The sequence below is a fragment of the Lemur catta genome, chromosome 8 (genome assembly GCF_020740605.2).
Source record: "Lemur catta isolate mLemCat1 chromosome 8, mLemCat1.pri, whole genome shotgun sequence".
NCBI classification, from domain to species: Eukaryota; Metazoa; Chordata; class Mammalia; order Primates; family Lemuridae; genus Lemur; species Lemur catta.
In genome coordinates, this window is record NC_059135.1 from 64,493,662 (window position 1) to 64,521,457 (window position 27,796).

Below are 27,796 nucleotides of genomic sequence, written 5' to 3' on the forward strand. Positions count from 1 at the left end.
CTAGGATTAGTCAGATACAGCTTTATGTGTAAAGCAACTTTTGAGTCTGTATTTAAAGGGATATAGTATTTGGATTATTTGAAGAAAAATCAGAATATGTCTTAGTGGTATAAATAGCATAAGCAAAGATGAGAAAAGACAAGAATAAGCATGCCATTTTTAGGAAGTTTGCTACTAGCCTCTTTAGGTTCCAAGGAACAGTAACCCACTAAAGCTAATGTAAAAGGATAGGTATTTGGTAGGCTACAGAGAAGTCTCAGGGAATATAGGAAAATTTAAAAGGCAGGTCTAAGGAAAAGAACCTGGGATTAGCCATTCTCTCATCTCCTCTCTTTCAGGGCCACTCAGCTTCTCTGTACATCTGCTCTTCCATCATTTTTTCCAACTCACTTTTCTTTAGGTTGTATTTTTCTTAGGCCCCTAGCCATAATTATCTCCCAGCTCAACTTCTCCTCTTTCTTTTAGTTAAAAAATATGTAAATCAGAAACCTCTGATTTAGATCAGAGCATCTTTTAGAGATAACTAACATATATAGATTTCTGGCCTGCCATTGTCTCCTTGGGTCATGTCTGTTTCAGACAGCTTTGACCCCAAGAATGGGGTCATCTAGCCATCGTTAAGGTAAAGGACAAGGATTCCCTCAAGAGCAAGTAGTCCTGTCTGCTGCATTAGGCAGTCTGTAAAGAGGAAGCATGAGTGAAGCACAGGGAAAGGATAATGAGTCATGGACCTTCCTACTTGCTGGATTCGGGTAGAGGCTGGAACATTCATGAAAACTGTCATCATTTAAAAATTACATCAGGGCAAAGGTCTTTTTTCTTCCTAGTAGTCTATCAGTGATGCTGTGTCTTCGAAACCTTTATCTGTCTATCCATTTCCCTTCTCACCCTCTCCTTTCCCCACCTGCTTTCTCTCACTTCCCCGTTGCTCCTAGCTCTTCCTATTTCCTCATCTGTTTCTAAAGACAAGGAACTATTGGACAAAATCTTCAGTTATCTCAGGGTTAAGAGAAAACAACAATGATAACAATATATGTCCTAGTGCACAAGTTTAAGACTTTCTTAGATATTATATGTGGTATGTGAGGAGATGGATTTATTTTATTTTCTTTGGTGTTTTTAATTTTTTAAGCACATACATTTCTATTTACCAGAAAAATTTAAAAATTTATAGTAATTTAGATTTATGTTGAATTATGGTGATAATAGTATGAAATTAAAAATTTAGATAAAATTAAAAAGTGAAAATTTTTAGATGAACTTTATATAAGGCAACAACTGTGACTTATTCATCTTTATATTCTAACAACTAAGCCAGCGTATAGTTTTGTAGTAGATCCTCACATTTAGTTGTTAAATGAATATAATAGACCAGCTATTTCAATACAATAGGCAGAGAAGGAATAAATCCTTAATGTATAATAATTTGTCCTTGAAATTTAATCACAATTCTCAAATTTCTCATTATCTTCAGGTATAGAAGCATTAATTTTAGAAAGTATTTCTTCTTAGATTAAAATGTATATATAGTTTTGAATAGTCAGTTTTGTTTCTCCTGCTTTACTGCAGTACTATCATGTGGTCTATAGATATTGAAATTTATAAGTGTGGATGAATTATAAATATAATCATTAGAAAATAATTAAAATTAGATAATGTCCTATATATTATAAAACTATTTTAAATCTGTACTTAAGATTGGATTCTAAGATGGCAATTTATTTTGAGAAGCATTTTACTTTTTCACTTTAAATGTTTTTATATTTTGGGGATTATGAGAAAATATGTAACTTTTAATACAAATATCCCTAATCATTAACAAAATAAGGAATAAATATGTTCCTACTGCATATTTAACTTATCTTCTCTGTTTGCTTAGCTATGCATATCCCCCCTCCCCCCAAAAGACCACCCCATTTCCTAAATCTATATAGTTTTATACCATCTTTAATACCTGGTACTGTCATTTAGCTCAATTTCTTGTAAGTAAAGATCTGTTTAACTCAGGTTTGTTCAGGTTTCCACCAGTGCTCCAATCTACTAGACTTTATACCCTTAAGGTAGTATACTTAACCTAAATGACTTATTCACTATTTTCCAAGCATCTAGCATGCTTCATGGTTTAGTAAATTCTTTCTGAAAAGTTGAACATCTGATGTTTCCATAAATGGATAAACTTCGTATTATTATCACGTGTAGCATCTGGGTGAAATAACTTTGATGTATCCTTACATTAGCTGAGTATACAGAATAAAAGACTAGTATTTAGATGTCATCCCAGGTGCCCAGCTTATTTAATGTCCCATATTTCTTTGTCATAGACTGGAAAGTTGAGTGTATTCCCCTGAGCTGCAGAGGAATTCTGAGAATTTTGTACAGCTGCTATCATCAATGGACTGTGTACAAAAAGCCTAGATTCTGCTAGTGTAGTAGTAGTAGTAGCAGTATGTGTGTATGTGTAAGTGTGTATGTGTAGACACACACATGTATATGATAGTGTGTACATATAGTAGTAATCATTTTAATATAGCAACTAGTATGATTAGAGATTGTAAAATCCTTTGTGCTTCCCTATAAAAACCATACATTACTGGGAAGACAAATAGATAGATGTTTTTCAAACATCTCTGACCATGACCCAGAATATTTTATTTTTTCATGATTCCACTGTGTGTATTTCATGACCTCTAACGAGTTATGACCCACAGTTTTAAAAATATTGCTGCAAGTGGGACTACAGAGTTCAATAAATAGGAATAATTTAAAATTTTAGGGTTGGTAGCCAGTGTTTCCTGTGTATTATTTGTCTTTGCTGATATAAGTTCTAGTATAAAAGGGCAGTGGAATATACCTAGGCTTTAACTTCTTTTTCAATTCTTGAAAGACCCTCTCTGTATAAAGAGTGTCTTTAGCATCAGTGGAGGGGCAAAGGAAAACTCATGCAAACATTTCCTGTTTCTGCTCCTTTTCTGTGGTGCCATCTTTTTTTTCCTGTTCAATTCTTTCTCTCTAAATACATAGAGAACTTTTAGCAGGTATATGTTTATGGCTTCTTCTGCCAGTAATAACTAGACCTACAATGTTGCAGATAGAACAAAACTCTTGTGATTTGTACTAGAGATATTTTGGTGGAGACATTTCAGAAGTAGTAAAAGATGTAACAAGAGTTATTTGAAGTTATCTTCTGAGTAGTTTGCTGTTTAAGTGTATAAATAAGCTAAACTCTACTTGAGATAATCTCCAATTGGTTTTAATGAAATTCCCAATATTTTGGTAATGGTAAATATACTTTGTGAAGAAAACATGGTAACATGATTAATAGTTTCAGTTTTTTCATAGAGCTCACTGCTGATTCATATAACTGTACATCATTCTTTCTCAAGAAAACTTTAATAAAATATAATAGTATCTGCCCTAAAGCTGCCAACTCATGGTTTAATAGTTTTAACAGTCTAGTTACTCAGTATGAAACAGGTTTCCTCACTAAGCAATAAGATTTCAGTGTCTGAAGGAAGAATATTATCATTTAGATCAGCACTGTACAATAGAACTTTCTGTAATGATGATGTGATAGCTATTGAGCACTTGAAATATGCCTAAGGTGACTTTTAAATTTTATTTAATTTTAATTAATTTAAATTTAATCTTCTGTATGTGGTTAATGGCTACCCTATTGAACAGTGCAGATTTAGATATTACTTTTGGACAGGGAGGGGGGAAATAGATATTGCTTTTGATACATTGATTTTTGATTCATCAGAATAGCTTGCTGTCAAATCGAATGCTGTCTTCAAGTATTAGAATGAAATGTCTGGACCTGATTTTGTGTCTAGCTGAAGGTATAACCACATAGAGAAGAACTATTTAAAATGACTTTTAAATATTGTAGTATGACTATATATTCCTAGTGGACTATGTTCTGAGGATCAAAAAAACTGTGTTTTCAGTAACCACATTGTTGTGTTAGTGTTGGTTTTGCTATTCTGAGACTATTAGTTGAATATTGTGTCATAAATCAAATGAGTAATTCTGCGTTGAGTGCTGAAAGTGTCAATATTTTTGGCACATAAACTAAGACTTTTGGCATGTCAAAAGCAAGGACTACAGATATAAAAATTAATATGATACAATAAAAATACTGTAGTTCTGAATTTGAATTGAAAGTGTTGATGTGATTTCTGTCATTAAAGAATGAAATAGCTGTGTATGGTGGCTCATGTCTGTAATCCCAGCATTTTGGGAGGCCAAGGAGGGGGGATCAGTTTAGACCAGGAGTTTGAGACTAGCCTGGCAACCCTGTCTCTACAAAATAAAAATATTAGCTGTGTGTGATGGTGCATGCCTGTAGTCCTAGCTCCTCGGGAGGCTGAAGCAGGAGGATGGCTTCAGCCCAGGAGTTCTAGGCTGCAGTGAGCTATGATGGCACCATTGCACTCCAGTCCAGGTGATAGAACAAGACCCTTCCTCTAAAAAAAATAAATAAATAAAAAGAGAGAGAGAGAGAGAAAGAAAAAAGAAAAAAAAAATTTTTAGAGGGGCTGGGCATGGTGGCTCATGCCTGTAATCTTAAGCATTTTGGGAGGCTGAGGCAGGAGGATCACTTGAGGCCAGGAGTTTGAGACCAACCTGGGCAACAGCAAGACCCTGTCTCTATAAAAATTTTTATAAATTAGTTGGATGTGGTAGTGCACTCCTGTAGTCCTAGCTACTTGGGAGGCTGAGACAGAAGGATCACTTGAGCCAAGGAGTTTGAGGTTGCAGTGAACTATGATCATGCCACTGCACTTTGGCACAGGCAAGAATGAGACCCAGTTACCAAAAAACAAAAAAAAATTATTTTTAGTGAATTCTTTTCTTTAATTGTAAAATCTGATCATTTTGAAACAGATTTGATAAAATACTAGCTCCAATATCAGTATTTTACAACTTAATAGTTATAGCATTGTTGTTTTTCTTGCTATTCTTTTGTTTTCTTTTAAAATAAGATGTATCAATTTAAGGTACATAAATAATGAATACACATGTTTATTGAACAAATACTTAATAAGCAACCATTTTGAGCAAAGTACTCTTCTAAGGCTCTCTGGGAAATGTAAGATACTGCAAACATTTCTTATTGTTAAGCAAATTAATGCAAGTTCAAAAATGTAATACAGGATTAAGTGCAGTAAAAGTGGCAGTGATAAGATACTTTTTAAATTTTGTAGATTTTAGAACTTTGACTTCTCCAAATTGTCAATAGTCATAGTGCTCAGTGTTTGGGATCAATGACTTTCAGCTTGTACAATCAGGTAAACCTTTATGGGGTGTCATTTTGACAAGGGGTTTAAGAACAGGGAGAATTTGATATGGGGGAGGGGGTGAAGAACATTGTAAGGAGAGGAGAACAACTGGAATTAAGACAAGGATTTGGGAAACTGTGTTGCAAAAATCAGGTGATGATGATTAGTTGAGTTTGATTGGAGAATACAAAGTGTTGGGAAGTAGGAAAGTCCACTAAGGAGTCTGGGATTAATTCTGTTGTTAATATGGGGAATGATGGGAGGGTAGGTATGTGCTGTCACAATGATTTTTTCAGAGGATTGGTTCATGGGGAGAAAAGGAACACTTAGATGACAGATCAGGAAAGAGAAAAATGAAAAAAAGGGTTAGGATAGTAATAATGGCTATCTCTAGCTACAAGTGGCTAAAATAGATATTAGAGAATTTTTACTTCTATTATGGCATATAAGAAGTTTTAAAGTAATATGTTTGCTGAAAATTTAAATTTAGAGCTCTAAAATGCTATAAACTTTAACAAAGACATTCAGTAGTCACCAATTATAGAGTTGATTTTCAGCCATTAGTATTATACACAAGCAGTCCCCAGGTTATGGATGAGATAGGTTCCTGGATACATTCCAAATCCATTCGGATTTGAATGTAACTCAGATTCCTGTTGAACAGCACATATATAGTAATATTAATAATAATAATAATACTATAATGGCTCATATGTGATAATAATGTAGTGTAATACTGTAATAATAATACCCCTGTACTGTAATAAGTTAAGAAAATATTGTGCTCTTTCTTTTAATTCAAGCAAACAACATAAGAACAAACTCATACAAAAAATTTAGATAGGAGATAGGAGAAATTTCAAAACAGAATATTAAAGGTTAACACTCACCTAATGTTGCATCAATGCTAGGCTAGGAATATTACACTTATGTTTATCTTCTAACCAAATCTATAATAACCTTTCCATTTCAATAATTAATCCACTATGCTGCTTGGTAATAATTGATGCTTTCATTGGAGCACTGCCTTTCACACGTTCCATTATTCTCATTTTATCCTTTATAATTGTTCCCATAGTGGAGCTTCTGAAGCCTAATGCTTTCCTGATGAATGATGGCATCTGGCCTTTCTCCGAATGTGTATTTCTACTTTTGTTTCCATTGTAATCACCTTTTTCTTTGCTGCAGGCTTGCCTGGACTTGCAGTGGACTTTTGCTTTGGAGGCATGATCATAAGGGTAAACATGGGCTCACAAAATCAGGAATAAAAAAGTTAAGACAAAAGTGATGCTGTGCATAAGCAACCATAAAAACGAGACCAGCTGCTAGCATAAAGTTGTTGCACTAAGAAACTACTTATGCCATGCGGGTTTGTTTACATGTACAGAAGATACTAGTTCCTGAATTATTAATCTAATTACTTAATTATAAATTATCCTTATGGGGAGGCTTGGGAGCCCATTCATAAGTATGGAATGTTGTAAGTCAGGTCGTTTGTAACCCGGGGACTGCCTGTACTTGCTTACTAGCAGATAGGGACATGTTAAACTAGCAGCCATTAGTTTAGAAAGCATTAAACATCAGAAATGCGCATGATTACTTATGTTTGGAATGTTTGAAAGTACCTTTTAAATCTATAAGCATTTGGTGAAGTTTCATATTTTCTAAGCCTAGTTGTTGATATCAATAGCCAGCTAAAGGAGGGGAGGACATGGAATTAGTGTTGATAGGACTAGGCTACATTTTTGTAAGCCTGTTTTCAAAATTATTTTTAAAGTTAATATCACCATAAGACACATTAGACAGGTAAAATTTACCTAAATTTAATGGTAGCTATAAAATAGATTCCTGCAAACTTTTGCTTTTTTGTGGATCTTTATAATAAGTCCTGGAAAAGCTATTTTTTAAAAGTTTTCATTCTGGCCTCATGGACAAGGCGCCTTCAGTGATGTCAGAAAGCATGTTACAGGTGCATTTTGTTGCTAGTCTTGCCTGGGAAAAATGGAAGCCAATCAGGGATGCATACTGGAGCTCCAGAGGTTAGCAGTGTGCCAGCCTAAGCACCATTTGTGTTAAATGTTAATTTCTCTGTATATCTCTCTATAGCTTCTGTGACAAGGATTATCAATATCAGCTTTAATATCTGCACGGTGTACTTATAATAGTTATCAGTCTTGTAGGAATTAACATGAGATGTTAATATATTAAGATTTTGTTTAGGTTACATGGGTCACACCCATGCTATTATAGCAAACTTCCAGGAGGTTAGGCAGATTCTATTGCTACTTTTATATAAATTTTATATAAAATAATTGAACCACTTTCTAAGGCCTGGATTAAAAGTGTAGAAGGGGAGATTTCACTACCTTACATATTTCACCTTTGTATTTTGTATCTGTTTTGATCTACATTTTCTCAAAGATTCTTAGTAATAAGTAAATTTAGTATTCATAAAAGGAATTAAAACATGTATTTTTCTGTATATTCTTTTCGACCCCTAGCATTATGAAATTTTGTCATAAGGGAAAAATTAACATTGTAAGAAGTTAGTTTTTGACATTGACTTTAAAAAAAAGAATAGGAGAGAAACAATACAATATAATTCCAAGTTTCAGCTTACTTTCAGGGAATAAATTGATGTTTCTCTGGTTCTTTCCAATTTGAATGCATTTGGCAAAAGTTGTATTCTTAGTTAAAAATGTCTGTTTTTGTCTAGAATTCAATTTTTCCTTGGGTTTATTCAGTTTAATGTTTGCTCAGCTTCTTGAATCTTTAGGTTTTTATGTCTTTAACCAAAAAATGGTTAGTTTTTAGTCATTGTTTCTTCAAATAATTTTTCAACACCGCACCTTTTTTTCTCTCCTTCCAAGATTCTATTGATATGAATATTAGACCTTTTGTTATTGTCCCACAGGTCTCTGAAGCATTGCTAATTGTTTTTCTATTCGTATTCTCTCAGTTGATCAAATTGGATAATTTCTATTGATCTACCTTCAAGTTAATTGGCTCTTTTGTCTGTCATCTTCATTTTGCTATTGGGTTCATCCAGCAAGTTTTTAATTTCAGTTATTACATTTTTCCATTCTAAAATTTCCATTGGTGGTTCTTTATATTTTCTATTTCATTCCTGAGATTTTCTGTTTTTCCATTTGTATCAAGTGTGTTCATGATAAATTGAGTAATCAGCAACTCATTACATATTGGGCATCAAGAAATAATCTGTTCATGGTATAGTGAGCTATCTATTTGTTATTAGGGGCAAGTATAGATGAGAGGAATTTGGCTTTGTGACTTGATCTAGAATCTTTCCTTTTGGTTAGTGAACAATAAGCTAGTCTAAGCCAATGACACTGATAGTTTGGTTCTCAAAATACATGTGATTTTTTTAGTGAAAAATTATTTCTTTTTAGTGTCTTTGTAATTTTGTGACTCTTTTGGTTAATGGTAACTAGAAAAGAAGCTCCAGAATTTGTGACTACTTTATCTCTTTTGGACCATCCCGGACAAATGATTATGAATCAATTTCCTAAAGTATCTTCAAGGGCAAATTTTATGTCTTTGTGATCAAGTATCTTTCCTATGCCAAATTTATATTTTAAGGTTATTTCTTCCCCTTAACAAAGTAGAAAATCGGTTTTCTTTCCTTTCAGTTCTTTTTTTTATACATGTTCTTATATTTGTACTTTTTTTTTTGCAAAATTAGATCATACTGTGTTTATGTCATATATGCTGCCTTTTTCACTTAACATTATACCATGAATGTTTCCTTTTGTTAAGTAGTATTAGAAAATAAGATTTTTAATAGTTATGTGCTATTCACTTAAATAAATATTTCAGTTTACTTAATGAACCTCCTAGTTTTGGAGTTATAGAAACTCTTCTTAGATTTTGATGGGGTCATGAGCCCTTTTAATTTTTTATATTCTTATTAAGTTTTCTTTTTCTGAGTCTTTATAGGTATTTGATAAGAAGTAAGAAAAAGCTGAATGCAAGATTACCTTTTATATGTTTTTTTAAGACCAGAAATTTCTAAGACCACAACTGTCATTCTTTGGTCTTTTTATTTTTAGCCTGAAAAATCTTCTCTTTTTTTTCACTAAAACTTATTTTCTGTCACATTTTAATTCCTTATAGTGCCTGGCATGCTGCTGCTTTTATTTTTTTGTTCTTAAAACCATAGTGTCCAGAACTTAAGACGATCTATGTTCTTCTAATATGATGTTCTAATATTCTAATTAATAGGATATTCTAGTATTGGTCTAATATGTATTTTAATAAAATGATTTCTTGTAAAGGAAAAAGTAAGGCCCAACTTTTTTCTCTGACACTTAATACCCTTTACTGTGGCAAATTATTTAACCTTTCTATGTCTGTGTTTCCTCATTTGTGAAAATCATTATTAATAATGATAATAATTGCACTTAGAATTTACTTGGTATAATTAAAATAATGAAGTGGAAATACTTGCCCTAGTGCCTGGTGTAAAAAATACTAGACTGTCTGTAAATAGTGTAGTGACGGTGGTGATTGTAGTCCGAGTTATAAATAGGAATAATACTGTCAATGACAGTCACATCATGTTTGAATCACATTTTTGGTTTTTTGCACAATGATGTTAAATTGTTATTCACTTCTGATTCAATCTGACTAGTCATGTCTTTTTTCACTCTTATTTTTTTCATGTGTGTGATTTTCCCAATCTTAACATTTGTGATGCTTTTTGTCCTGTGTATAACTTTGAACTGATATCTCTTGAATTTTCATGTTTTTCAGTATGTCTAGTTAATTATCAATTTTATTTTGTCTGTCATGGAGTTAAATTCACTAAAATTGTTTCACTGAAAGTTTGTTGAGTGTATTTTTAATTCCTTCCTTATTATTAAATATATATATAAATAAAAACTCAAAATGATAAATAAGACCAACAGCTCCCTCATCCTAACCTTCAAACTAGTTTTTTACTTCATCAGTTATTTTAGAGAGTTATTGACAAGAATGTCAAGAGAAATAATTATAGTCTTAACTATGAAAAATGTCTTTATAGTTCCCCTTTACGTGTTACATTCAGCTCATTTGGCCAAAAATATTGAGCTACTAAAGAGCACATGCTATGTTTGATGCTAAAGAGGTAGATGGAGGGACTTTGTGGAACCTGTTGATGATATTTTATCTTAAATGTAACTGCATTGTTATTGAAGGATTTAAGTAGAAAAATGTCATTGTTTAATTTATATTTTTAACAATGATTACTCTATAAAGAATAGATTTTAGTAGGGAAGATAGGGGTATTGGGGCAAGTTTGTAAACAAGATGAGTTAGGAATCTTACCAACAGCCTAGACTAATAGAGCAGGGATTGGCAAACTTTGTCTTAAAGGCTCAAATAATATTTTAGGTAGACCTAAGGGTTTCTGTCACAACTACCTCAACTCTGCCCTTGTGGTGCAAAAGTAATCACAGCGAATACAGAAACAAGTAACACTAAAACAGGAACCTTGACTATAGGCCCTGCTCTAGGGGAAAACTGTTAGTGACATAGATCAGTGTAGTGGCTATGGAGTTGGAGAAGGTGGATCAATTTAAGATTCATGGTGAAAGTAAAATTGAGATGATTTGGTATTGGATTGGACATGTTTGTGCTTATCCCCCTGTAGAAAACTTCAACTCACACTGTACGTATGGGATTGGTTTCATGACTTACCTCCTGGATTAAAGATACCATTACATAAATTTTTTCATCTCTTTTGTGTTTACAATCCCCTAGTCAGATTACTGCCAACTTGTATCAATGATTCTATTTATCTCCTGGTTGAATTCTGTATTCTTTTCATAGTCTTCCTTTCTGGCAGGGCCACAGACACATTCAATTAGATTTTGCTTGATTTTCATACCAGTTTTGGCAGTAGGATCCTAACACTAAAATCATATGATGGCATGTTACAGAAATAAATTTAGAGGGCCAGAATGGAGTGAGTGAAATTGTAAAAAGAAGGTAGAAAAGTGGAAACCATATATGTAGATAATTTTAAGAATCTTAGTTGAAAATGACAGTAGAAATCATAAGGTAACTAAATGAGAGTGAGTGCTCAAAGAAGGGGTTTTTGTTGTTTTTAAAGACGGGGGATAACTGAAAAGAATCCAGTAGAGATACAGTAAAGAGAGGAAATAACCAATGGAGTAAGGTTCCTTACAAGCTGTGAAAAGTTAATAATAAGTTTGAGGTAATGAAGGAAGGTCATCTCCCCCATTTTAACAGGAAAAAAGGAGAGGATGGGTACAATGCCATTAGCTTTTAGATTTTGTAAGGGAAAGAACATCGTTTTTCTGTAGTGCTTTAATTTTAAATTTATCATTTAGTTACTTCACCACCCTCCACTGGTAGGTTCCTAATTATTCATGTCAGTAGAACCAAGCACTGTATTCTACAGTTACCTTATTTTGTTCCTATTCTTTTTTGTTGGTGGTGGTGTTTTATTATCTTTTTAAAAAATGAAATTAGAAAAGAGAACTGATCATCCACAGGGAGTTTGAAAAGGAAGTAGTGGATAGAAAATAAGATGCATCACTTACAACCTCTCCAAGTAGGTGATTGACTCAACTTGTCAGGGTCTGGTTATTTGGGATGTAGAATTAGGAATATGTCTTCCATTAGGGAATAAGATTTAATTTGAAGATAAGTTGTACAATGGCTTGAAATTAGGAATTGAAGACCAGGGAACAGTGAAAGTGCCTCCTACTTGAAGCTGAGTTCTCAGTGACGATGTCTTGCTTAGGCTGGTCTTGAACTCTTCACCTCAAGCAATCTTGTACCTCAGCCTCCCAAAGTGGTAGGATTGCAGGTGTGAGCCACCACACCTGGCCCTGCAAAGTTTTTTTTTTAAAGCCCTGGGACTCTTTCTTCAAATAAAATCTCACATGCAATCACAATATACAAAACATGTAAAAGAAGACCTTTGATGGAATCAAGTGGCACGTGGGCCAGAGCTGAACCTCTACTTCAAGGTACTTAAAGTTATCCTAAGACTGTGGAGCATTTTGAAAGGTAATTTCTAGCAATAACAAACCTTTAGAAAACTTTCTCTTTTTATTGATTTAACTGTTACTAATACAACCACATGGTAAAACATTCAAGTAGTACAAAAAAAATACAGTGAAAAATAATTCCCTCATTCTAGAATCCAATTCCCCCATCCCTTTGCCTAGTAGTAAGTATAGTTAACAGTTTCTTATATATTTTTCCAGAAACGTTCAGTGAACATACAGGAATAAGTATATATCCCCTCCCCTTTTTTAAATCACAAATGAGATCTTGCTGTTTGTATTCTTCCCCATCTTGCTTTTTTTATGTAACATATTAGCCAATATAGATCTACCTCATGCTTTTTGAATACCTGCTCAGTAATCTAGTAAAGATTAAAAACTCTAATTTAAGTATTCCTTATTGATGGAAATGTATGGTTTAGTCTTTTGCAATTCAATATTGTGATAAATATCCTTTATTACCCATATGTGTGAGTATATTTCTAAGATAAGATTCCTTTGAAGACTTTTGAGTTAGGGAAGTGTTAATATTAGACAAACCTGATGTTAAGTGACCAGGACAAAAAAAATAAAAAACATTTTCGCATGGTATTCACAACCTCTTACCCCCTCTCTGTTCTTTTAGAAGTATTTTCTTTCCCCTTTTATGTTAGCTCTGCTTTTTTTCCATTAAAGAGGAGTTTTTATTTTAGTTCATCTGATATATAGTATTGAGACTCTTTTGCTTCCTGTGCTTCCTAGTGTATGTGGATATTTTACATAGAGTAACATGATTTTTCTTTGATACTATGCTTTATTTTTTTTCAATCTCTTATGCATTGGCTTCAGTTGCTTTCTAGAACTGTCTTAGCTATTCTAATTAAGAATTTAACTGTGGTTCTTATTTAAGCAAAGGTTTAGGTCTTTTACTTTTTCTTTGAAGCCCCATTTATAGACAAAAGGATCAGTTAACCATGCATCACCTCTCCTTTTATCTTTCTATCCATGTTAGGCATTTCTAAGTCTAATCAATATTTAAATTCATAGACTATATCTACAGTTTAGTTGATCCATTAATGTTAAATTTTGTTCAAATCTTCCCTTAAATTTTTTATATCTTTTTCATATGTCTTAGGATAACATCTTCCCTACAGATATCTCATTGCAAAGGAATATTTAATCCTTTGGATGGACAAGCATACTCCCTGAATAGATTATTTACTGAGCAATATGAAAACCAGTGCTTTATTCTTAGATAATTTTCTTGTCATCAGGTCTCTTGAGGTATAAATAAGAGTAGAGTAAATCTTTAAAAGATTTAACAGAAATCTAAATTTAGCATGATACACATTTAGAGAGAGAATCAAGGTCAATGAGAAGGAGGAAAAGGAAAAAATGGAATTAAATTGTTAAATATTTTGATGCAATATGAATTTTTGGTGTGTTTTTTGGTTTGTTGGGGGCACCACCAAGCTTGTTTTTTTGTTTTTTAACCACCAAGCTTGTAAAACTCTGATAGGAACTTGAGAGCTAGTTTAATTCAATCTCATCATTTTTTAAGTAAGGAAACTAGTATTTAGGAATCCAGATCACAGGCTGGGGCACAGAGCACCTAATTGCGAGCAGGCTTCTGTTTGAGGATGTAATAAATTGTTTGTTTACAGTGGTAGTTAAATATGTCAAGTGAAAAGGGAAATCAATTCATTTAACATATTCATATTTTCAGCCACAATATACTATACTTAATTTCTTGAAATAACTGTTTCCGAAAATGTAGATAAATAAAAATTTTATAAATAGAATCATTTTTCCATGAACACATTATATTCAGAGAATAATTTTGTCTGCTCTCTATTAAGGTATTTTTTGCCCATCTTGTATTTCCCAAAGTCCCTTAACAAAAAAATTTGTGGCTTGGTTTTTATTTTGGTTTCGCTATTTAAGATCTTGAAGTATAATATATTCAATGTTCAGTTGCCTGGAAGTTATCTAAATACATAGTGACATAAAAGCCTTTGTTAGAACTTTTAGCAAATAGTGGACTTGGTAAAATTCTACTGTTAGTGGTTCTACTAAACCCAAAGAAGGAGAATAGTGACTGTCTCTTATATCCTTCCCAATTATTGTATTTCATTTGAGGTTACATTATAAAGGAAAAGTACAGGTTCACTGAATCTGATTCTGTGCTTTTAACTCTCAAAGAGAATTTTTGTTATTGTTAACAGATAAAACCATTCTTTAAGAAAATTCTTGTAAGAGAAATATCTGTTCATAAGTCTATTCTTATGTGTAATTTCTGAATCTTTAGTCCATTCTGTAATTGTACTTTTAATACTAAAGTATTAGTGCAACTGAAACATGGGGAGCTGGTCATATTTACATTTCTTAGCCAACATGTCTTGCCCTCTCTGTTTGTACCCATTTGGGTTTACACCTACCAGCGTCAGAGTTCATAAACTCTATGATACACAAAAAAGGAATATTTGAGATACATGAATTTGAACAATATTATTAGTGACAATTGATCATTGAATCCTGTTGTAGTACATAAAAATCATCACGCAAGGAAGAAGTATTTTTGTGGTCTGTCATTTTCATAAATTTTGATTTTTGTCTGTTTCCATAATTGTTATAATTATCATTTTAGTAAAATACAACAAATTTATGTTACCCAGTATGAATGAGCATTATAATGTGCATTAATTGCACATTATACCTTATCAGTTTTAAACAACTTGGACAAAATGTAAAATATTAGAATCTTAGAGATATGCTGACACAAAAGGAGTATGTTGAATATAATTTTTATCATTTATTATAGTGGTTTTGAGTCATCACAATCAGCTTGAATCATCTTACTGTTATAGTTGTATAGAATTACTACTTAAAAGAAAGTTTTGGTTAGAGAAATTCCAAATAATATACTTTTTGATCCTTTAGATTGGAATTCTTCATACTTAGCAGTACTAACATTTTGGGCTGGATAATTCTGTTCAGGTGGAGGCTGGGGGATGTCCTGTGCACTGTAGGGTATTTAGTAGCATCTCTGGCCTGCATCTACTTTATGCCATTAGCATCTTGTCAGTTGTGACAGTCAAAAATGTCTCCCAAACGTTCCCTGATGGTGACAGTGGGGAGTGTTACAGAATCATCTCTGGTTGAAAACCACTGCTTTAGATTATGGGAAGATCTATAATGAATCAAATCGTTTACAATTCTTTCATCCTTTGCACATTTTTCTGCTGTTCAAAACAACAAATTTGTTTTTCACTATAGTGTTTTATATTAATTTCCAGTTGTAGTTATCTTTATCCTAACAGGTTAACTTTATAAATAAAAAATTCCAAAGTTATACATTAGAAACTGTAATCTCAATGAATTTAAGATAAAAGATATAGATATTTTTCTATAGGAGAGTGGGTTATAGATGGGAAATCATGTTATTGTAGTCTGTTCATTTTGATTTCATGATATCTGGGCTCTTTTTGGACACAGAAGAATCAGTTGGTTGGTGATGATTTGGAACCCAAAATGAAAGGGGTATTCATAACACATGGGGTCAGACAAGAGGCTATCATAGGATTGCAGGTGTCAGATCTGGATGCTCTGGCCCTAACAGAAATCTGGAAACAGGTGGTCCTTGGATACCTAAACTGGGTTTATTTTAATGAATATATTTTCTTAAATGATTTGAATAACTGAGTTTCTACTGATTCTTACATACTGTACTTGAATAATGAATAAGAACTCGTGTGAGGCTGGGCATGGTGGCTCACACCTGTAATCTTAGCACTCTGGGAGGCCAAGGTGGGAGGATCCCTTGAGGTCAGGATTTAGAGACCAGCCTAAGCAAGAGCGAGACCCTGTCTCTACAAAAAATAGAAAAATTAGCCAGGCATAGTGGTGTGCGCTTGTAGTCCCAGCTACCCGAGAGGCTGAGGCAGGAGGATCACTTGAGTCCAGGAATTTGAGGTTGCAGTGAGCTATGACAATGCCACTGAACTCTAGCCAGGGTGACAGAGTGAGACCCTGTCTCAAAAGAAACAATAAAATAAAGTACTCATGTGATAATAGACTAAATATACATGTCAATGTAAAATTAACACATTAATTTTTCATTTTTATTTGTATTATAGCTTACTTGGAAAGTTTTACGATAATACACCTTACCATTGGTACCTAGTACAGTTTTGAGGCATTCGTTTTAAATTCTTAACACATACTCTGTCTGGCTAAAATATACAATGCCATAGCAATGATATATATAATCTATAAATAGTACAGCTCTTAAATTTTTAGTTTAACATAAATAATCTAAAAATAACAAGGTTTCTTTTACTGCCATATATACACATGGATAACCATATATGCACTCATTAAAACAATAGCTAATAATTGTTGAATGCTAGGTACTCAGCACTTTACATGCATTATCTCATTTAATCCTCCCAACTATATATTTTTCATATTTCTCATAAAGAAATTGAGAATTCGGAGAAAATACATAGTTTTCACAAGGTCACAACTAAGAAGCTTCAGACACAGTTTTTGAACCCAGATAACATTTATTATCAAATATCTCACTGACACTATATAATCTGTGTCATGATTCCTTCAAGATTTAGGTTTATCCTCTTCTACTCCAGCGCATATATATTTTTTGAGTGCTTACTATGTGGCACATTTTGTGTTTGTGTTTTTGTTTTTTAATTTTTATGTTGAAATAATTTTAGACTTAAAGGGCAAAACAAATACAGAACATTTACATATATTTTTCACTTAGCTTCTCCTAATATTAATAACTAGTATAACCATAGTACAATTATCAAAATTGTAAACATCATGAAATTAACATTGATACAATACTATTAGCTGTACACTTTATATGAATTTCACTAGCTTTTCCATTAATGTCGTTTTTCTGTTCCAAAATCCAACCTAGGATCTCATATCACATTTGGGTATGTCTCCTTAGTCTCCACCCTATGGCGTTTCCACAATCTTTCCTTTTCTTTCATGACCTTGACACTTTTAATGAATAATAATCAGTTATTTTGATATAGTCTTTCTATTTGGGTTTGTCTGTTATTTCTCATGGTTTGACTGAGGTTTTACATTATTGGGAAGAATACCACAAAGGTATTCTTCAGGCAGAGCATCGAAGAATGTATGATGTCGATATATTTTTTTACTATAGGTAATGTGGTTTCTCCACTGTGAAGTTATTCTTTTTCCCTTTTTATTTAATTAATATTTTGGAGGAGATATGTTGAGACTTTACAAATATCCTGTTTCTCCTCAAACTTTCACCTACTGCTTTTAGGATCCCTTGCTGCATATATACTTTCAACTGTCCTTTGAATAGTTCTTTGGGTATGGTAAGCCAATGATTGTTTTGTGGAGTATTCACAATTGCAAAGGCTTGCCTTTTTACCTTTTAACTTTCAAGTTGATGGCCATGATTTCTTTCAGAGCTATACTTGTGCTTTAGCAGGGAACAATAGTAAATAAAATCTGAAAATAATATTTAACTTGAAAATTGGAAGAGCTGATCCTAATGACAGTCCTCATTCAAGAATAGCAAAGGCTAGAGTAGATTTGTTAAATTTCTATAAAATAAAAAAAAGATAAGATGAACATGGAGTAGTTGATTAAATTTGGCATTACTGGAACTAAGAAATACCTATTAAAAACAACAATTCAAGGCCAATGTGAGAGAATAGTATTTTGTTTACAAGGAGAATATTCATCCACCCAAGAAATCTACTTAGGCTAAAAACATAGCTATGAAGAAGAAAATAGCCTCTTCCTATAAACTTTTTCTAGGTAAAGAAGCCACAGTTTTTATATTTAGTAAAATGAGACTTGGTGAAAATATTGATGATTTATAGAGAAAGGTGTCAGCAGTGGACCTTACCATCAGACAGGCACACATCGCAGAGTTCTTCATAGTGCCTATTTCTGACCCCAAACCTACCCTTTAAACATTACTTCCATCCAGCTGTCATAGTAACTATGCCTTTCCAGTGATGAATGCTGATAAAAAGAAGGAAAGATTCTATAAGAATATGGACATACTCACCATTGCAGACTACCATTTGTGGAGTTAACTGACAGCAATACCAGAATATGAAGAGAAGTTTTTGAATTGTATATGATTGGAAAGCTTATTGAAATGGCCTTACTAATGATGCCATGTGTCAGTCCAAGATTGCCTTCCCCATATATATCTATGTTGTAAGAAAAATTATCTATATGCTTTATAGATTCATTCAACATTTAAACATTAACCTTGCATTATTTTAATTAGTCAATATTTGAAAATGAAATCAAACACTTTTTCTTAGGAAATATACAGTCATTATGTGAGTTGGCTATAGAATTGAATACAGAAGTCTTACTATAGTTAGTTTATTTAAATGGTAAGAGTGTTCTCGTGGCTAATCATAAATTCACTTATAGTTGAACAGTATCTTTTTTTTCTTCCTATAGATTGTATAATCTTTAAAGCATCTGTGAACCTTATGATTTTCTTGCTTAATTGTGGGATCAGTGCATGCATAGAGTATTAAAATGACCATAGTGTATTATATTGTGGATTTTTAATATCAGCATCAACTGTTGCAATAAAACCAATGCAAGATTGTACCCACAATAGCTAATCAAATTAATAAAGATGCTTAGAAGTGGTTTTATCATTACAAATGGGTCACACTAAGGCCAATTTGAAATCCTGGTTTAAACTTGACTCCAATTAAAACTCTAAAATGTATTTGCCTTTTTTGCTGGGGTTTTTGGGGAGGGCTCACTGTATTGGGGGTTACTAGGCCAGATTCTCAGACACTTAAGACCTATGACTATATTGCTATCTGAATTTAGAAGACAAGGATGCAGTCCATTCAAATGTGGTGGTATTTTCTTGATTCATTAAGATAATATGGGAATTATTTTGCAAGTGAATAGATGATGAGGTCTTTTAGGAAGAATAAGATGAACATAACATGTTAATTTTCCTAACGTGGCGACACACATTTGTGTGAAATTGCTGTATTCAAACCACTATTAATTTTTTGGATACAAGAAAACTCTGAAAATCTATTAGAAGAGGATTTGGTATACTTAACAGGAAATTTATTTTATAAATTGTTATTTTTAATTATATTTTTATCTATTTCATATCTCATATATTTCTGAAGAACATGTATTTCTAAATTTATTTTTAGAAGTATACAAAAAGTTTAAATACATTTCAGTCTTTTGAATAATTTCCATATTTAATACTGAGAATTAGGGAGGAGGGAGGAGGGAGTGGGAGAAAACCTACCTAATGGGTACAATGAACACTGTTTGGGTAATGGGCACACTTATAACCCTGACTCAAACATAACAAAATTGATACATGTAACCAAAAACATTTGTACCCCCATAATATTTTGAAATAAAAAAAATAATGAAATTAAAAACAATTTTGAAAAAATTAACATTTTTTCCTTCTCTCATAGATATGGAGTCTGGAGAACGGTTACCGTCCTCAACAGCCTCCTCTACTACACCAACTTCATCTTCTACACCTTCTGTGGCTTCAGCAGTTTCAAAAGGCGGCCTTTCCACTGGAGTTGCTTCACTTAGCTCTACAATCAGCCCATGTGGTAAATATCCCTTTTTTTTTTTTTTAACTCAATTTAGAATGCCATTCTTTTAATAATTTGCATTCATCATGTTTTATTGGGCTCTGAATAAAATGTTTTCATGACCCCCATTGACCTGTTGAGCAATGGCTAGGTTAAACATCTAATTTCTTTGCTTTTTCTGAATTTTATACTGGAGTACCACTGGTTATTCCATGCTTTCCATGCTTATTCAAAATTCTCTTTGAGAGTTTAATCTTAATATCTTAATTTATTTTACCATTTTAATTAATAAATTAGTAAAGTCAAGTCTTTTTAAAAAACAATAGACCCACGAGGGAGTGAAGAGAAATACAAAGGAGTCCTTGGTGGACCTTTGCTGTAAATTTTCTTCCAGTATTCAAAATGACCTTTGCAAGCTCCAACTACCTCAGTTCACAGATGTATACTAAAGCAGGTCATGTACTTGATGGAAAATAATTTAAAAGTTTAGAGCATAACAAGTTTCTCTTAAACGTGAAGAAAATTTATATTACTAAAAGGAGAGCTTTATTTCAAAAGTGAAAATATCCTCAATTTGATTAATTATGTGGAAGCTACATTTAAGTACCCCTTAAAATTATTCTTTGTCCTTTTACACAGGTTTGGTAGATTATATCATTAAAACAACAGCAACCAAAAAAAACACCTAAAACTTCATTGACTCATTCCTTTATCAGTAGGAATCATTTTAACCTTAGATATTTTTTATTTATAGATTATTTCATGTTTATAAATGGTGGAACTAAATGATAATCTATTTTTTCAAAATTAGATTTGTAATATTGCAGAAATGAAATGTATAAATATGGAACATTTGCTTATAAAAATAACCCTAGCAAATTATGAAATATATTTTTAAATTAATTTTGGTTTTTCTAATCAATGGAATGACAAGAAGGATGTCATTTTGTCATTATATTATCATAGAACAATTTTCTAATATGTTCTTAGTGATTACAAAATAACTAAAAATATAGTGTTATATTTTTAAAAAAATCAATATAACTTCTCTTCTCCTACACCCTGTGTACAATGTTCATCAAGTAATTTAACACCTTCATTGACATTTCCCTTATATATACAATGATGGCTAGACTCTAAGGTCCATTGATGATATGCTATGCTCAAAAATACAGTGATGCCATGGTTGGCTTTTTCCTTAGATTACTTTGTCTAAATTGTTGTACACAGTTGTGCTTTTGTAATTATTCTTTCCTGTTTTTTGTAACTCCTCTTCCCCTTTCCTTTGTTGTCAGCTCATTTCAATATATTCTTCTAATCTACTGTGTTATTTTGTATTTATTTCTGAATCAGTCTTTAATATACATAGTTTCTAGAGAAATTTTTTTTACATTGAAAGTTTCAGTAGCATCCTTGAGTACAGAGCCTTGAGTTTTCTGGACACCTTTTTCTCACTTAGTTTTCTTAATTAATAACGCTGGAATTGCCTGCAGTTCTGATTAGTCATTTCTTGGGCACTATTTTTTGTTTGTTAGTGGTGGTTGGGAGTTGAAAAAGGGGTGGAGTATGCTGAGTTGCTGAATAACATTGGAAATCTTGTCTAGAAAGGAATTTGTTTTTTATTATTTCCTGATAAAAAAGAGTGTAGAGTTTTTATATTGAGATGCTTATATTGAATGAAAGTATAGTTTATTTCTATTTATTCAGAAATTTATCATCTATGAACATTTATTTTTAGTACCTATAGCATGAGTTTTTCACTTTTAGGTAAAATCATTTTCTGTTTTTACCTTTCATAGAGTTGTGGTTCATGCTTTAAAAAAAGCCTTGGATTCCCCTCTGACACATAGATTACTTAAGAAAGTGCTCAGTTGTCCTGCATAACTCAGTATTTTATTTTCCTGTGTTCATTTGCTTGATTCATTTGGCCTATTATCTGATAATTCTATTTTTAAAATAAAATCATAGAGTGATAATAGGCTTGACCATTTTACCTTAAAGAATTTTATCTCCTCAATTTTTTTGATAGAGACAACAAAACAGAATTTTCATCTTTAAAATGTCACAACCTCACCAGTTCTTTAATGAGTCCTTTGTAGTCATTCTGTTGTTTTAAAGTTGTTTTATTTTAGAGAAACAGTTATTTATTTTCTGTCATCTTCATTAATGGTGTGTCTGTAGGAATTCCTCTGAGTTATCAAGGATTTCATTCAAGCCTTTCAGACTTTGAATGATTAACTACTTTCTATAGAATCAACACCTTGTCAAGGTCTGAGATTATACCTACCTTACAAATTAGCCTTTTCCTATTATGGATGCTGGCAGAAGACATGCGATTCCTTGATCAGAGATTTTGTTGCTTATAGCACAGCAAACAGCATAAGCATCATGTTGGCATTGGTTCTCCATGTCCAAGTCCCATAGGGGCAGTATAAAAAGCCCTCATCGGATCCTATGCACGTAGTGGGTTTATGTTACAGCTGAGGAATGCTGAGCTTGAAGAATTCATTGCATTTTATAGTAAATGAAAGCAAGCCTACTGTTTGTCTGGTGGGGGGAGATATTGCCTCATCCTTCAAGATTACTCCTGAGAAATAGCCTGGTTAAAGAGTAGTCAGGGCCTTGCATTCTTAGCATATACAGCAATAACGTGCAGGGACTCTTAGGGCCTCTAACACCACACCCTTAGTTTTATTACAATAACTTGAATAGAAAGTAACACTACATATAATCCTAGCACTGTGAGAGCCCGAGGTGGGAGGATGTTTGAGGTCAGGAGTTCAAGACCACCTGAGCAAGAGTGAGACCCCCATCTCTACTAAAAATAGAAAAAAGTTAGCCGGGCATGGTGGTGGGTACCTGTAGTCCCAGCTACTCAGGAGGCTGAGTTAGGAGGATTGCTTGAGCCCAGCAGTTTGAGGTTACGGTGATGCCACTGCACTCTACCCAGGGTGACAGTGAGAGACTCTGTCTCAAAAAAGAAAACAAAAAATAACACTGCAGTAAAGATTGATTAATCTAAAGCTATCTGCATATATTGGTTTTGTTGATCTTATTAGAAGAGTAATATTTCTTTTCCCTTAAGGAATGATTTAAAAAAAAAACCCGCCTACTCCTAAAAAATAATTTGAAACATGTTTCAATAAATGTATAGGCAAATAAACAAAAACAATGAACTAAAATGTCAAAAGATAGGATCTAGAAAATAAAAAGGTCTTAGCTAAAGAAAGCTGCAGACATTGAACAAAAAACTCAACTAGCTATTAATAGCTGCTAAGAATAAAAGGAAAACATAAAGGATTACATGGCTTATATTACCCTAGTGCTATTAAGTATATCAGTTTCTCAGGAAAAAACAAACTTTTTTCTAGCCCTGAGTGACATGGGGAATATGCCATCAAAGCTTTTGTATAAAAGGACAAATGATGCACAATATTCTATATGCCAGTTTGACAGATATTCAAAAACTATTCCGTGTATTGGTTCTGCGTAAAAGCTGATAGCATAGTATTTACGTGTAGCTCCACAAATAAACTTTACAGAGTGACATTGTTTGAGATTTGTGGTCATTTGATCTAATACAAAAGACAGAACTTTGAGAAATTTCAAGGATAGTTAAGCTATGCCATAGACCAGTGGTTTTCAACCCATTTTGGATGTAGAACCCTTCAAACAAAAGCTTACACAAATCCAGAATACATAAAACTGATAAACTATTTAAAATTTCTGTGGTTAAAGCTAGACTATGGGCCGGGCGTGGTGGCTCATGCCTGTAATCCTAGCACTTGGGAGGCTGAGGCGGATGGATTGTTTGAGTTCAGGGGTTCGAGACCAGCCTGAGCAAGAGCGAGACCCCGTCTCTACTAAAAACAGAAAGAAATTATCTGGACAACTAAAAATATATATAGAAAAAGTTAGCCGGGCCTGGTGGTGCATGCCTGTAGTCCCAGCTACTGGGGAGGCTGAGGCAGGAGGATCGCTTGAGCCCAGGGGTTTGAGGTTGCTGTGAGCTAGGCTGACGTCACGGCACTCTAGCCAGGGCAAAAGAGTGAGACTCTGTCTCAAAAACAAAACAAAAAAAAACAAAACAAAAACAAAACAAAAAAAAGCTAGACTATGTCTCCTTTTCTTTTAAAAATTAAAGAGACTGACTTACATATGTATCTTACTTGCAGACTTCTTACAGAAGTGTGCCAAATCATGGCATATTGAGGAAACTGCAAATTGATCGGCAAGGCATCAATTTTCAGGATATATGTCAGTTATGACATGATTAACTATGCATAGAAAAGCATGGCAAATAAACACACCATCCCATACATAGGCAGTCCTGGGATGGGGTACTGTCATCACAGACCTGGACTCCTAATTTACATTTTGCCTTCTGAAGTATGGGGACTTTCATGCTCACATGTGTATCTCATGGCTGTAAGAGGGATCTACCTACACCACTTCCCTCCAGGAAGAAAGGAGGGAGGGAGAAGGCAAAAGTTGAATGGCAGCTTATTTTGACCCCTTTTAAAGAGCTTTCCGAGAAGCCCCACCCAGAGATTTTCACTTAAATCTTTCATCAGAACTGTGTGAGTGGTAATCTCAGCTCCAAGAAAGGCCAGGAAAAATAGATTTTAGCTTAGCATATTGAATTAAATAGGGATTCTATTAGTAAGGAAGAAGAAGATATTGTCAATCTCTGCTATGGCTAAGAAAGAGGGACAGAAGGACAGAAAGGAGGTCAAGTTGAGGAATAGGCCAAGGTGAGATCATTTAGAACTTCATTTGCCATGTTTAGGAATTGAGGCAGTATAATGTTATATTAAAAGCAAAGACTTTGTAGGCAAAAGGCCCTGAAATTGAATCTTGGCTTGTCCACTTATTAACTATGTGAATTTGGTGAAATTACCTTTTTCTGAGGTTCAGTTGCCTCATCTATAAAATAGGTATAACATACCTGCGTTGCAACATTACAGGGATAAATGAGATAATGCCTGACATGTAGTAGATGCCTAGTATATTGTAACCATATTTTTATTCATAATTGATCCAAAAGGAATGGTTTTATATGAACACACTGCTTTAAAAATGATAGCTCTAGCAACACATGGAGCATCAGTTTGTAATAGAGACAGAACTAGAGACAAAAAAGACCTTTAGGAGATACTTATATTTATCTAGGTGAAACATGATGGGGACCCAAATTAGGGAGTTACTGGAGATAGAGAAAGAAACAAGATTCCAGAGATATTTAGGGAGATTCTTACATAGTGACTGAATTTGAGCAAGGGGATGTTTAGAGAGAGAAAACCGTGACATGACTTGAGTAACTTGGTGAAGACTGATATAATAATAAATGTGGAGGAGGAATAAGTTTTAGAGAGTATAATAAGACTAAGTTAATTTTTTGCATGTTGCATTTGCGTGGACTATACATATATTTATACATCCACACTACTGTTAGTGGATGTTTTGAGTTGTTTCCTGCTTTTGCCAATGACAAACAATGCTGTTATGAATGTCATTATACATGGATCCTGATGGATATAAGCATACATTTCCGAAAATGTCTTCAACCTATTATAGTACCAGTTTATTTTTCCACCAGCTGTGTATTAGAATTCCTGATGTTTATCATTCATCCTAATACTTGTCATTGTCAGACTTTTCGATTTTTGTCAGTAAGTAATATGAAGTAGTGTTTCATTGAGGTGTCTTTTTATAATTTTTAGCTTTTTGGATTTCTTCTTTTTTGAAATGCCTGTTTAGGGCTTTGGTACATATTTCTAATGGGTTGTGTACCTTAGAGATTTATGAATTCTTTTTATATACTAGATGCTGGTTCTCTTTTCAATTTTATGTGTGGGAGATACTTTTTCCCACTCTATGGTGTGTTTTTAATTCTACATTACCTTTTGATGAATAGAACTTCCAACTTTAATATAGTCTAATTTATCAATATTTTTATTTATGATTATGCTTTCATGTCTTGTTTAAGAAATTCTGCTTTACCTCCAAAGTTATGCATATATTTTCAAAATTTCACTTCTTATCTTAGTCTATTTGGGCTGCAATAGATGGGGTAATATATAAACAATAGAAATTTATTGCTTACAGTTCTTGGGGCTGGGAAGTCCAAGATCAAGGCACTAGCAGATTTGGTGTCTGGTGAGGTCTTGTTCTATGCTTCAAAAAAGATGGTGCCTTCTTGCCGTGTCCTCACATGGTTGAAAAGGGGCCAAAATAGCTACCTTCAACCTCTTTTATAAGGGCACTAATCCCATTCATGAGGACAGAGCCCTCATAAATTAGTCACTTCTCAAAGGCCTTACCTCTTAATATCATCACATTGGGTATTAAGTTCCAACATTTGAATTTTGGGGGTACACCAACATTCAGACCATAGCACCTCTCATTTAGTATTACTTTGAAAAGTACGTGGTTATCAGATATCAGGCCAGTATGACAGACTGAATTGGCTTTTTGTTTTTGTGGGTTTTTTTGAAATTTTTTTAAATTTTTGTTTGTCTTTTTTATTCAGTGGAGATGGGGTCTCACTGTGCTCAGGCTGGTGTTGAATCCCTGAACTCTGGCTATCCTCCCGCCTCACCCTCCCAGAGTGCTACGATATGCTTTTTTTTTTCAAGTTCTATTGCATAGAATGAATATAGTTAATATTAGACTATTATACATTTAAAAATTGCTAAGAAAGTAAATTTTGCGAATGTTCTCACCACAAAAATCTTAAATATTTAAGATGATGGATATGTTAACTAGATTGATTAAATTATTCTGCATTGTATTATTCATAAATTATAATATCGTTTTGTACCCTATCAATTTATATAAATTCTCAATTTACAATAAAAAAAAACTTAGGGCCAGATGTACATCCAAAGTGATTTTCTTACATATTCTAAAAATATAATACAATACATATGCCATATATTATGTAACTCCACTCACCACTAGTGTTGTAGCACCGTATATTCAAATATATTTACATTTTTGGACTGAAATGCATGACATTTCATACAGTATGAGATAGACAAAGGCTACAAATATCTTCAAAAAAGACTTTGTTTCTATCCATAAATCTTTTTAAGTGTTAAAATATAAAGGTTAACTGGCTCAAAATATTGTAAGAATACAGGAATGAAATGAAGATTATTTAGAGAGAAATATTTTGTCACCATTAACTAGAATTCTTTTCACTTTTTAATCAAAGTTCAACTTTAAAGAATTTGTACATTTTGAGTTTCAGAATATTTAAACATTATTATACTTAAGAATTTTGTTTGGCCGGGCGTGGTGGCTCATGCCTGTAATCCTAGCACTCTGGAAGGCCAAGGCGGGAGAATCGCTGAAGGTCAGAAGTTCAAGACCAGCCTGAGCAAGAGTGAGACCCCGTCTCTACTAACAATAGAAAGAAATTAGCTGAACAACTAAAAATATATAGAAAAAATTAGCCGAGCATAGTGGTGCATTCCTGTAGTCCCAGCTACTTGGGAGGCTGAGGCAGAAGGATTGCTTGAGCCCAGGAGTTTGAGGTTGCTGTGAGCTAGCCTGATGCCATGGCACTCTAGTCCAAGCAACAGAGCAAGACTCTGTCTCAAAAAAAAAAAAAAAGAATTTTAATATGTGACTCAATAATTTGAGTATTGCTTTAATTTGCAGTTATTTTGGTGATGTTCTCTTTGGTTGTTATACTCAGTTATTACTGATATTAAAGTACTCATAAGAACTTTATTTGAATTCACTACCATTTTTGATGATTAGTCATACTTTGCAGGATGTGTATTAGAGGATGGTTTTGTAAAATTATGCTTATAATTTTAAAAACTAGAGACTAAAGTTTGAAGACATATTACAA

At 33.2% G+C, this 27,796-nt stretch overlaps 1 protein-coding gene across 15 annotated transcripts in view; it reads left to right on the forward strand.

The window, feature by feature from the left end:
• BAZ2B (bromodomain adjacent to zinc finger domain 2B) overlaps positions 1 to 27,796 on the forward strand; it is a 254,441-nt gene that overhangs the window by 105,127 nt on the left and 121,518 nt on the right. For all 15 annotated transcript variants that reach the window (XM_045559240.1, XM_045559244.1, XM_045559242.1 and 12 more), the window contains exon 3: positions 19,804 to 19,950. In XM_045559240.1, coding sequence (XP_045415196.1) covers positions 19,806 to 19,950 — 145 coding nt within the window. In that variant the 5' untranslated portion in view covers positions 19,804 to 19,805. The remainder of the gene's footprint in view (positions 1 to 19,803; positions 19,951 to 27,796) is intronic.